The 12602-nt window shown below is 39.7% G+C and overlaps 2 protein-coding genes across 6 annotated transcripts in view; one reads left to right on the forward strand and one right to left on the reverse strand.

Annotated features, from left to right (window-relative positions):
- Positions 1-1326, forward strand: sfr1 (SWI5-dependent homologous recombination repair protein 1). Its single transcript, XM_006783758.3, has 3 exons — positions 1-368; positions 509-853; positions 956-1326. The coding sequence occupies exons 1-3, from the start codon at positions 276-278 to the stop codon at positions 1142-1144; spliced, it is 627 nt and encodes a 208-aa protein (XP_006783821.2). The 5' UTR covers positions 1-275; the 3' UTR covers positions 1145-1326.
- cfap43 (cilia and flagella associated protein 43) overlaps positions 1165-12602 on the reverse strand; it is a 25812-nt gene continuing 14374 nt past the window's right edge. For all 5 annotated transcript variants that reach the window (XM_087850185.1, XM_087850186.1, XM_006783756.3 and 2 more), the window contains 25 exons: positions 12436-12596; positions 12111-12275; positions 11888-12018; positions 10414-10570; positions 9531-9638; positions 8077-8154; positions 7622-7726; positions 7415-7519; positions 7204-7320; positions 6524-6709; positions 6132-6338; positions 5875-5961; positions 5646-5726; positions 4736-4864; positions 4526-4645; positions 4338-4445; positions 4034-4120; positions 3856-3944; positions 3544-3760; positions 3261-3373; positions 2958-3123; positions 2673-2843; positions 1835-1915; positions 1566-1719; positions 1165-1475 (listed from right to left, as the gene is read on the reverse strand). In XM_087850185.1, coding sequence (XP_087706311.1) covers positions 1303-1475; positions 1566-1719; positions 1835-1915; positions 2673-2843; positions 2958-3123; positions 3261-3373; positions 3544-3760; positions 3856-3944; positions 4034-4120; positions 4338-4445; positions 4526-4645; positions 4736-4864; positions 5646-5726; positions 5875-5961; positions 6132-6338; positions 6524-6709; positions 7204-7320; positions 7415-7519; positions 7622-7726; positions 8077-8154; positions 9531-9638; positions 10414-10570; positions 11888-12018; positions 12111-12275; positions 12436-12596 — 3296 coding nt within the window. In that variant the 3' untranslated portion in view covers positions 1165-1302. The remainder of the gene's footprint in view (positions 1476-1565; positions 1720-1834; positions 1916-2672; positions 2844-2957; positions 3124-3260; positions 3374-3543; positions 3761-3855; positions 3945-4033; positions 4121-4337; positions 4446-4525; positions 4646-4735; positions 4865-5645; positions 5727-5874; positions 5962-6131; positions 6339-6523; positions 6710-7203; positions 7321-7414; positions 7520-7621; positions 7727-8076; positions 8155-9530; positions 9639-10413; positions 10571-11887; positions 12019-12110; positions 12276-12435; positions 12597-12602) is intronic.

Genomic DNA, 12602 nt, shown 5'->3' on the forward strand with positions numbered 1-12602 from the left:
GGTTTTGAGCCGCAAAATACGGAAAAAGTCTCGCGTCGGTCCTAGCTTTCTGGTTCAGTTTGCGTTTAGTGAAAGTTGTTGGCTGCTCAGTGGTTATTGTGGCAGCATTTAAAAACCCTTCATTTACTGTAAGTGCTGAAAGTAGTTTTGTTTTTTCAGCGGCGTCTGTTAAAATGTGATAAATGGATAAGTGCCTAGCTAACGATATCCACTTGGCTAACTTAAACTACCCTTCAAAACTATGAAGTTTACATGATTCAAAGCAAGTTTCACCGATGGAGATCACACCTAAAGCAGCTAAATTACAGAGGGACTGCTGTTCACCATGTAGTTCAGTAGAGTCAAGCCCCTGTGACTACAAAGAGAAGGTAAGGTGCTAGAAGGGCTTAAGCACCATTTGTCTTACATAATATAACCTGGCATGATGGTTGACTTTATAGTAATTAACTATCAAAACTTGCCCATGCACTTTCCCTGTGAGTCATTTTCTTTTCTGTCACCCCCACAGCATCAACCGAAGCTGAGTGCCTCACTGAGGGAGAGGCTGAAGAGATCCAGGCGCTCATTCATCTCTCCCCTCTCTGTGGCCAAACGCCTTTGTGTTGATGATGAGGAGAATGGCCAACAAGTTTCAGCAGATTCCCAGCAGCCCATTAATAATCCTCCAGTGGTTTTAAGCAGTGTTGATGTAAACAGAAATGGGGAGAGAGAAGGGAGTAAAACGTTGTCTGGGCCTGCTCCCAAATCAACACAATATCCTTCAGGAGACTTTGCACAACGTCTCAGGAAGGAGGTGAAAGACAAAACAGAGACTCTACGTAGACTCAAGATGGTTAAAATGTACAGAAGCAAGGTATTGGCGACATTTAAATGGAACATAATGGGATATGTTTTTGGTTACTTAAACCAAAGCTGACAATTTCTCACGACAGGTTCTCCCATCTTTCTCCCACAGAATGATTTGACTCATCTCCAAACATTGATTGATAAGTGGCGGCATTGTACTCAAGCTGCGCTGTATGAACTGCAATCAGAAGTCCCTATTGAAGGACGAAAAGCCAGCCTGTCCGAGCTGATTGACCTGTTCAATCTGGATGACAGCATTCTGCACTTTGACCGCACAGAGGACGACTTCACTACCTAATAAAATGTTACAGGGGAACAATCACATTTCAGATGTCCTGTTTATTGTTTAATTTGTTGCTGCTACAGTTCAAGTTGTACACTTTATTTTCAATTTATCTGCTGAGAGAAGCTTAAATAAAACCATAAAAAATCTGTTGAAGAAGAAAGCTTTGCTCATTAGTGTTTCAGTTGATCAAGCGAAGGAAAGTTCTTCATGGTGAGACGCTCAACTTCTGCCCCAAGGAAAGCCAGGTTCTCTGCCTGAGCTCTGGCGAGTTCCTTCAACTTGCTCCTCTTAACAATTTCCTGGTAGCGCTCTTCTTGTGCAGCAGCCTCATTTTCTGCCATAGCTAAATACCAAACAAGACACATACTAGAAGATGAAGAAAACTCCCATTTGCATTGTGTTTAATTAGAGCTGAAATGGCTGTTTTCATTACCTGCTGCTTCGCAGATGTGTCTCAACTCTGACACGGTGACCTGCATTTCAGGGAGCTGCTGTTCTAAATCAGCGCTCTTTTTAGTTTTTGCTGCTGCCCGCTTATTTAACTGTTCAATCTTTCTTAAGCGTTGCTGCACACTCTTTTTATGAGTCTGAAATTGAAAATAATTGCATTTGCATAATTGCATAAAATTGAAAAAAAAAATGCACATTTTATCTGAACAGTCAGCTGCACAAATTACACACATGTAGCTACTGTTTTATTACCGTTTCCATCAAGGCAATACTTTTCTCCAAACTGGAAATCTGCTTGGATGTGTGACTTTCTTGATCTGACTTGCTGCGATGCTGAAAAGAAAAGAGTGTGCAGTGAAAGAACAGAAAATCAGCATCCAACAACAGTTGAAGTAAAACGCCTTCATCATAAAACTTTGGATTTAGTTGGTTGGTTTCATGGGCTTGAACAATGGCAGGAAATGGCCACCAAAGATCTACCTGAAGTTTTTTTTTCCAACGGAAGCTGGCATTCAGGCCTGGAAACACATGTGATGCTCATTGACTTGTTAAAAATAAGATGACGGATGACTCATTTGATCTGTATTTTTTATTTCTCAACTGCAGCGCTCTAACACGTGATATTACTCGTGTTCTATGCGAATTAGGTTGTAAACAAAGTAAAACGTATTTTTTAAAAAAAGAACGGAAGGACAGGATAATCTTCCAACCAGTCTCCACCTATTGAGTAAGAGTTTTAAGAGCTGAAAAAGGGGGAAAAAAACAGGGTGGGGAGCTGGCGTGAATAGGGTGTGTGTCTTCAATAAAAGATCATCCATCTGTGCTGGAGGATGGTAACAATTTGCTGCCCGCAAAACATGTGATGCTGCCAAATACCTGCCTTCATATCACCGCCTGAGGTTTGGCCAGAAATGCAAATGGGATTAATGTTTAACCCTAAACGCAGACATTTTGTTATTATTTTAAGCAGATGTTGAACGTTTTCACAAGTTGGAATTATACAGGGTAATGCCTATTCACTGTCCTAGTTTAGTTTAGAATAAAACATTTAAAAAGAGGCAGTGTTAGCATATTTTAGAATCTACATTACTGTCATTTTCTGCTGCTCCTCTGAGAGTCGTAGCATCTTGATATTCTTCTCCTTGTCGTGGAGGTCTTCTATTTGCTTCCTCATCACCTTGTTCTCCCATTCCAGCTGGATCATGCCCTTACGCACGTCTTTGCACGCCACCATGGATGCTATTTTCTGCTCTGCAAGTGTCTGAGCATAGCGATAATAATCAGTAGCAGGCAACGGCACCATAACCACCTGAATTTGACCAATTTGGTTTGAATCAAATCAAATTCTTTGTGATGAGAGTAGGAAAAGGCTGACCCTGATGACATTTCTCAGGTTGTCCACGACGCTCCTGTGGTAAAGAATGAAGTCGGTGTCTGCGTTGTCAGCAGTTGGGTCTGTGGTAGTCACCTCCACCTGTCCCTGTTTAAGTATGATCTGGACCATGGTGTCCATCAGGAGATCAGTCCTATTCCGGTGCAGACTACAGCAGAAGGGGGGAAAAAGCACTCACGGGTCATTCTTCCATTAAAAAATAGATTTAATGCACTTACACTAGTCATTAAGTTTAAGGCTTGTTTTACAACTGCTTGAAATCAGAGTGAAAAATCTGATTTATACCTTTCAAGTGCTTTAGAAAGATTTTCAATTTCCTCTTGAGCAGCTTTATCCTCATTTCTCTTCTTCTGCAGGAACGCCTGCATCTCAGCGAGAGTCAAAGCTTTTGTTTTTACCTGAAAAAGACGTGTCCAGCAGTGAGTGCATAACTGCAAGCACAGAATGGAAATAGTTGTTTTTTACATCTATTCATAAGCTGAGCCGGAGTAAGATATTGTGCACATTTATGCGTATCCGAATGGAACAGCAACTCTCCTCCATATTTAACCTCTCCTCGTCGTCATACCTTTTGCTCGCTCTCTACTTTAGCTCTGCGAACGTGACAGAATTTCTCCCAGGCTACTGTGCTCAAGCCCTCTGGCATGTTCGCTGGAGCGTCCAGTTCGTCCATGGCTCTGAGCATTTGGCTGAATGCATCAGGGGCCTGAGAACCACACAGACGATGCTCTTTAAACGGGTCAGAATTGCTGCTGTTGTCCATCTGGGCCCTCATCTTCTGAGCCCTGTGGGGTGAAAATTTGCCCACAAAAACGATAAACATTTTACAACTCAAATTATGTAATTTTCTTCATGTGTAGCCATCAATCAGGAAACAAACCTGGGTCTGCGTTTGAACATCTTATAGAGGCAATCGACCATATGGCTCGAGAGGTCTGAAAATGCCCTCCTGAAGTCTTTATCCAGCGACTTCAGAGACACAGACGTTAGGTTACTATATTGTGTTATGTTCGCCATCTCTCTCAGCCATGATTTTAGTATTTAATCAGCTGGCTTACTTTGTCTTCAAGGACAACATTGTCATACGTCTCCTGTAACAACTCTACTTCGTCTTCCAGCTTCTTCAACCTCTCCCCAGTTTCATCCTGTCAGAGGAGACGAGCATGTATGGATATTAGTAATAAGCAGTCTTGAAGCCTACAAAATGAGTGTGCCACACAGGTTAGCTCTTAAAAAAACATGTCTGAACGAAGGGAAGGTTTTGTTCTACAGTTTTGGATGATGTTGCTGCCATTTCTCACAAAGAGTGTGAAGCTGGCACTCATAAATTCCTACAGCATTACTGTGCACCAGTTTTCTGACCTTGTATGCCAACATTTTTTCAAGTTTGAGCTTGAGCTCCAGCTCCTGGCTTCTCATCTCTTCTTCTCTGAGGACTGACTCAACGAGATATGTGATCTTGAGCTCTTCCTGTAAGATACACCGAAACCAATTTTAAGCAGGATGTTATAAAAGACATCGCAAGGGGCAAATGAGAAGAGAGGGCTTACCTGGTATATAGCTACTGTGCAGTTCACTTTCTTCTCTAACAGCTTTGCCAGATTTTCATCAAACCTATCGGTCGCTTCCTTGGTGGACTGGTGAAGCTTTTTTATTTCAATTTCCAGTAGCTGCAACAACACAGGCCACAGACGGTTACCATTCACATCAGGAGTGAATTATAATTCAGATCAGTGCAAAAAGAGCATCTTATGTAATACCTTTTTGTACTTCTCCTTCTCCTCGCTGAGCTCCTTGGCTTTCTTTTCATACTCTTTGAAAACTTTTTTCTCCTCCTCACTCCACTGAATGTCAGGTTTGGTCAAAACAAACTCAGGCAGAGGTATTTCCTGTGGAGTAAATTCAATAGAAACTATGTGCCTGTCTTGCTGATTTGTCTAATTTAACTGACGCTGCTTAGAAAAGAATTCAAGTTTAAAAAAAAACAAAAAAACCTGCGACATCATTAACACACACACGTGGTTCATCTGGCTAGAGTGTATGTAATATGAAACAAAGACATGAGATATGGAACAGCTTTCTAATATGTTATATTATCTAATTATGGAATACATTATTATCTATAACTACCAGTAATTAAAAAACAGTATAGTTATAAATAGATCATACATCATGCTGTATTTATTTATATTATCTTCTCACTTAAAAGACTGTTTTGGTTTGGTTTTTTGTTTTTTAAAATTAATTCTACAACAGCATTCAAATGTCTCATTCAACCATATACCCCCATACCCCCATCTTCCCACTTGAGAGAAGATCATCTAACAATTAAAAAGTCAGTGTTTCAATTCCTGGCTCTTCTAGTCTGCATGTCAAAGCGGCAATAGTCAAGGTGCTGAAACATGATTTTCGAAGGCACAGAATAAAGTGCTATATGAATGTGTGTGTGTGAACGATTGAATCGGGCTTAAGAGGAGAAGGGCACTTCATAAGTACCAGTTCATTTACCATAAAACTCTATTTTATATTTAATTGTATTCTGCATTTGGAGACAATCTCAAAATTAACAGATTGATCAAAGAAGCGAGTAGATAATATTTCATACTGTGTTCTGCTGTCTACCGGTCTACTTCAACATTAATGTCTTAAAAAAAATGTTTTAATGGTCACCATTTTCAAGATTTCCTCTTTTTTCACTTCAAGTACTCCATCCATCATGTCATCAAGAGCCCTTTCTCTAGAATCATCAGCCTGCAATTGAACAATAAAACAACAAACCCATTAACATGGCAGAACTGAGCTATCCTCACCATCAAAGCAATCATCCTTTATGGAAGTATTTTAACACGTAAAAACCGAAAAAACAAAAACATATTTTTTTTGTTTTGCGGCAGCATACTTGGGCAGCCAAACGACGTTCCTCCTCCAGCTTTCTCCTCTCCTCCTCCTCTTTCTGCTCCGCTGTGAGGTACCGTTCAGCTCTTATCTGGAGTTGGACAAAGTTGACATTTCATAAGACAAAAACCACACACCATTTCACACTTTGGTAAAAGAACAAACAAACAAATGAGCAGTTCAACTTGTACAGATGCTTTGTCCCCTGAACTTTCTCTGAACCCTCTGTGAACTGATTAGATGTTTCAAGAGGACAGTAACCTCAGAGTCTTCCACTGTGAGCAGCCTCTCTGGCCACTCGCTGTTGGTCAGGCTGGGCTCCCACAGCTCCTCGTGCATGTCCAGCTGGAGCATGATTTCTCTGATGTGCTTGTTCCTGTCTCTCACACGTTTGAGCTCCTTCATCTTCTGCTTGTGTAATGCCTCAAAGTCAGCGTTGAAAGCCGTCTTGACGCGATAAATCACATCCTGCAATGTGCAGATTAGTGAAATTGAGCAAAGGAAACCTGCTATTAATGATCAGCATGACAATATGATGAAGTTGCTTTTTATTTCCATAATTATTATTTTTAAGAAAGTGTTTTGATTACAGTTCTGGATATTCCCTGAATATAAAGACATAATTATTGCACCTTTTTGAAACAGGTTCCCACCTGTAACAAAATAATCTGGTTGATCCTCTGCTCTATGGTTTTCAGGCTGAACTGATCGTAGACATAAGGATTTGAATATCCTAACTGAGCCGAGATACTCCCCGTCACAGTGGCAGTCTCTACGTCCTGGACTTTCTTCTCCTCCTCTTCCTCTTGTGCACTGATATCTTTCTTTAGGTTGCCTAGCTAAGGGTTAAAGGTGGACACAAGGGCTGAGATAAACAGTGAGGACTGAATCTGTGGCCATGTGATTATAAACTTCATCCACAGGACATTGCACTAAGATAAAACTATCGAAACAACTCACTTTTAGCCACACAGCTATAAATCTAAAAAAGTTTCAACACTGGTGGACTGGCATGTGTTCAAGCATTTCAAAATGTTACTGCAGTGAAAGGTCAGATGAAGGACTGAGATTCATGGCATCCAATCATTTTGTAGCTGTAAACTTGTTTTGACTTGAACGCTTCAGCCATAAAATGTATTTCCAGAGAGGAAAACCCAAAACACTGAGGAGGCTGCGTTGTCGCAGCTTCCACTTAGCGCTGCATTACTGCATTTCTGTGTCACATTTCAAAACAGCAACACGATTTAACTGGTTCAAATTCATCACATGTGCCTTTCTTTGCAGTGCTACTCAGAATCTAAACTGTTTGAGCTTCTGGATCTGTTTTTCTTACGCTGCAGGCAGCTTTTTCTAACTTCCTCATATTTTGAACCCTGCAAAGGTCCTCAAGTTCTTTTGCTGTTTGCTCTTTCAGAGGGTAGTTCAGCACTTCAAGGTCAGAGTGAAAGGCCTGCGGCAGACAAGAGAAAAAGAAACTGTGATGATTAAAAAATGTTAAAAGTCATCAGTGTGATGTTTCGCTGTTTTTTTCTGACCCTTCTCACCTTTATGGTTCTGCTGATGACCTTCATGGTATCCCAGCATTCTCTCTTTAGGACATCACGGAGGTAACATTTTTCTACAATGTCCCATTCAATTTCCGTCCTCACCTACAACAGGGAAACAAATTCACAATCAGAATTAAAGTGTCATCCCAATTATGTTTGTATGTGTGTGTGTGTGTGTGTGTGTGTGCGCGTGTGCAGCAGTACCCTTGTGACCTCCTGCTCCACCATGGCCTCGAGTCTCCTCTCCTCCTCAACATCCAGGTTAAAGTGTTCAGGCTGGTTCTCACTGTCACGTATCATCTCCTGGATCTAACATCACAGGAAATACAGTGCAGGGATCACACACTTTGTGGAGCTGTTATCATTTTTTCAAATATCATGTTATGCTTTATCTGCTGTATAGTATTTACCATAAAGTTTTTAGCTTTTAGATATGGAGTATTTTGGCTACATGAAATCTGTTTTTGGATCAGTCTAATTACGTGTATGTAGGTTTTGTGCGGGTATTAAGTATAGTTGTAAGTACGGAGAATTCTCAGTGGATTGAAAAACGTTTATTGACACAGTAATTGTGTTAAATTCTTTCAGGTTTTATGCATGGGCATTATAATTTTCTCCTAATCTTTTTAATACCAGCATTTGTAATAAACTTCACTTACACTGTCGCGTAACTCTTTGATGGTTTCCATCAGGTTTTTCTTCACCTCAGAGTATTGCTCTTGATCTTCCTTTAGAAGCTGTTGACAACATGTAGACTGTCAGATTCACAAGAATCGAGAATCTCTCAAAGATGTAAAAATTCAAATTAGAAATAATAATTACCGACAAGAAAAGAAAATGTTAGCCAACACTTCAGTCTGTAGCACAGAGGCAGTGCCAGGATCCCGATTGTGGACGAAGTAATTATAGAAGTTGATTTTAATCCTGACGCTTATATTTATTACAAGTGGGTGCATGCGCATACCCACAAGCATGTGCAAATGAAGAAAACAATACTCGATCTATCATTACTATTCTTGCTGTGGATTGTGAAGACCAATATGTTCATCCCCTTAAACACAGAGATCCAAAGTGTAATCAAAGAAACAAATAAATCCTCTTATGGATGAGAGGGTGAGCTACACTGACTTATAACAACAGTGAGAAAACAGCACTGCCCTGTATATTCACCAACCCAAAAGAAACTGCCTCTACATTGAAAGAGAATATAAAACAGACAGACCACCTGTTTTTTAACAGTTCTCAGGACAAATTTTATTTTGTCCCCACTAAGACTCGTCTAATATTTTGAAACAAAGAAGCCGTGAAGGTTCAGTATGACCAAAATCCCAGAATCAAACTGAGTAAAACCTCATGATTGTATCAGAAAAATTCAGAGAAGTTTCTTCATCCTCTGCTGAACAACCTCTGAACTGTGATGTGCTCCCTTAGATTTATCAGGTAATGGTTCATGTGAAATGGGTTGTTGTGACTGGTCAGAATTTGCCTTTGATAACTTCATAAATATCACCTTTTACTCATATATAAAGGAAAACACATTTAGTTTTTATTTATTTAAATATTTACTTTGTATTAACTGAAAATAAATACTAAGACACTTACTCCACTTATCACGTTGGGCCCGTTAGTGGAGTGGGTGGGTTCAGGCCCCTTAGGCCCACCCACAACGCCATGGTAGATGTAGCATAAATCAGACTAGAAAGTGCCTCTTTCCGATGTGTGATAATCAGTGAGGTTTGCTAAACCTAAAATTTAAAAACCTGCCACACCTTCAACATCAATTTATTGTTATCAAAACTCTTTGTCAGGTGACAAAGTACCTAACATGCTCTTACACATGTTTATGTTTTTTACTGCGCTATACCTCTAGCTAAGTGGTTTTCTTACTCCATAAAAATTATAAATCAAGCTGTTGCACAGAGTGACTGCATGCCAAAAACCACACAGCTGTTTTTCCAGCTAGATACCACACACTGGTGCAAAGGGGACTTTTGTAACCTTCCAATCTGCAAGCGCGTAGAAAAAACCCCAGCAGAATAAGTATCTAAAAATAGTAGACAACATCCAGATGTCATTCCACCACCACAAATATCACAGCATATTAGTCACTGACCCCCTCTCGCCTGCTTTCCAGCCAGGTGGGCTGTGAAGGTGGAGCACGTAGGAGGTTGTTATCGTCCCCATCTCGCTCTGTCACATCGACAGATGGTCCACCACTGACCTATGACACATAAAAATAACTCAAAGATTTAGATAAGTAAACAGTAAATAGCACACAAGCAGTAAGTAGCAGTTTATATCTATTACAACTGATAAGATATACTTTATTTAGCATAAGAGCTGGAAAATTCCTATGTTACAACAGCCAAAACTTTAACTACAGCCTCTAACAAACCAGCTTAAAAAGCTGAATAGTTTAGTAATAAAGTACAATATGGCAAAAAAAGATTTAAAAAAAAATTAAAGACATATATGACAATTAACAAAAGAAATGAGCTAAAAACAAAAAACCTACATGAAAAATCCAAACAAACATATTTTAAAAACAAAAATATAAGAAAATTTAAATAGTGTATTAAACGGAGTAACGAAAAAACATCAGGCCCTTTCTTAAGAGGAAAAAGTTAGGTTTAATTTATTATCATTATGCTTAAAATAAGTTTGTCACGTGCATAACAAAACATTATAACTTAAATCTGTTTATGTTAAAGCTCTGTCGGGGAGGCGTTCCTTCAGATTTGGAGCCTGTAGTTTGGGAACTGAGTTGTGAGGCATTGAAAAACATTTACTTTTTTCCTACCACATTAAAATCATTAACAGCTGAAGTTAAGAAACAGCACTGAGTTACTGGAGGCCATGGAAGCAGGGCAGTGTTCACAAAAAACTTTACAGCACTGGACTGCAGTTAGTTAATAGTTTTAGCCCATTGTCCTGAACAAATAGAGCATGTTTTTACAGTAAAACAGAACGCAATGGATCAATTTAACCTTACTTACCTCTGGAGTTTCCGTGCCAACCGGAGACACTTGACCCCACACAGGGAAGTTAATCAGGATGGGATTTTCAGTATCAAAGATATTCTTCAAGAAATAAGCCGTAGACTTGCTGTACTGAGTAGCTTCTTTCATCTTACTGACATCCCCACCTTTAACTCTGTGTGAACCCAAGCAAAAATACACAAAAATATGGTATTTATCAGCTGTCATTTTAAGAGAAGACCGCAGTCAACGGTGAATTAATCATAATGAAGGCACAAGTAACAGCGCATACAAATCCATTTAAGAGTTTCTAGACAAAAGAATCTCTGAGAACAGACTACACAGATTGGTTGCACAGATAATATTTGATCTTTTCATGGAATTTGTTGCTAATAATAAAAATATATGTTATCATCAAGCATGTCCTTTAACCCCCTCAGGTTTAACGGTGCAATGAATCTTTGTAGAGCCTAAGCATGTAACTTTAACCCTAGGCGATCGGACTGTGCAATTAAACTGTTCTATAAAGTTTTGTAAGTCAGGGAACAGAAATAATAATAATTTTACTTGAAGCACAAAAGAAAAAAGTATTTTAAAAAAATTAGTTCTTTTCCTTCTCTAAAATACAGGGTTAGAATAGGGTTATCACCTCAGAGGTCTGTTTATGGCCCAGGCTGTATATTTATATGGATCATAATGAAAAGGTTTTGAATCAAAATTTGAATCAATTAAACTTTTTATTGTTTCTCACAGAAAGTATCCTACTGAAAATATGATGGATTGTTATGTGGCATCATCTGTGATCCCAGAAACATGCACGCACACCCGTTTTTAACATCACTGGCTTTGATTTTATTGTAAATTTCCAACTTCTAAATCAGTGATGAGAAGATGGAAATTTATGAGTAGGTCTGCTTGCAGCGAACCACGGCTAACAGACTTACAGTAGTGACATTTTTCCGCTACAACACCCTGAGGCAGATTCCAAAGTGACAATGAAAACAGCTCAACGTCAGAAAACATTTAAAACACAACAGAATCGAGAGGAAAGATGTTTTCTTAGCTTTTGCTTTAAACGAAAGCATTGATCTATGTTCGCCAATAAAATGATACTGCCATGTTTTAATAAAGTTCATCCTGCAAATGGTGCATGCAAAACAAAATATATCTGAAGTACTAAAACCTTTAAGATAAAAATGACTTGAAAACAGAAGCATGCAGGAAGAGTCGCTGTAGTCAGATGTGGAATGTGAGTGGGATGTTATTCTGAGGAAAGATTGTGCTGTGAATTTTATTAGATCTTTGTTTTCCTGCTGATATTCCCCTGGACACTAAGTTATATTTACTTACTTTTGTCCTTCATTGCCAGTTATAATAGAGGAAAAGCCCTGCCTTACATAACCCTCATCAGCCTATTGGTGACTGTGAGCAACGGTTCCCTCTGCTGTTCACATCTGTGCATTATGTAAGCGTGAGGTGCAACTTGTTTTACCTGATATTAGTGCACACAAGAGAGCCATCTTTGAGGCCTACAGTGAGGAGTGTGCAACCATCTGTGGAAAAGGACACGTTCCGGACTCCACCGAGACGGCACGAGTGACACTGCAGTTCAATGTACCGCTCCTAGAGGTGTGGCAGCGCCACAGGGAATGAAAAGCAGGATTCAAAAACATTCACAGTAAAAATGAAAAACAGGACATTAAATGAGATCTAACCATGGACGCAGTTTCTCTAATCCGTAGTAAGCCATCTCGGCCCACAGAAGCCAACCATAAGCGGTGAGGGGAGAGAGCAAGAGAGGCAGGGCCCAGTGGATGACCCCTTACTTCCTGCACTGGTTTCAGCTCGACTCCCTGTTGATCGGAGAGATCCCCTTTGTCCTGAGAGCACAGATCAGAGAGTAGAATAATACGATTCAAAATGCACACCTGAGACCATTACGTATGTAAAACTACAAAAACAAATCAGAGTGATGCTATGCTGTAACTTAGTTAAACAGATGATTTGAGAAGAAAAAAGCCAAAAAAGACAGCAGCAAACCTCAGGAAGTACAAATCGCTGAAGTGTTTTACTCCTGTGGCAGTAAGCAAAGATCTCTCTTAATCCCAGAACACAGCTTTTAAGTGGACGAGGCACGGTGAATGTGAACACTTTGAGGACGTGAGAAGACAGGCAACCATGTCGGTCTGTACTATCTGGACCTGCAG

Source organism: Neolamprologus brichardi, chromosome 13 (assembly GCF_056152115.1).
Source record: "Neolamprologus brichardi isolate AB-2024 chromosome 13, ASM5615211v1, whole genome shotgun sequence".
Lineage (NCBI taxonomy): Eukaryota > Metazoa > Chordata > Actinopteri > Cichliformes > Cichlidae > Neolamprologus > Neolamprologus brichardi.

Excerpts from the sequence above, each read along its gene's own strand:
- sfr1 (XM_006783758.3), top strand. The coding sequence starts at position 276 with ATGGAGATCACACCTAAAGCAGCTAAATTACAGAGGGACTGCTGTTCA. Across the intron at positions 369-508 it reads CCTGTGACTACAAAGAGAAG|CATCAACCGAAGCTGAGTGC; the intron begins GTAAGGTGCTAG and ends TCACCCCCACAG. Across the intron at positions 854-955 it reads TTAAAATGTACAGAAGCAAG|AATGATTTGACTCATCTCCA; the intron begins GTATTGGCGACA and ends TTTCTCCCACAG.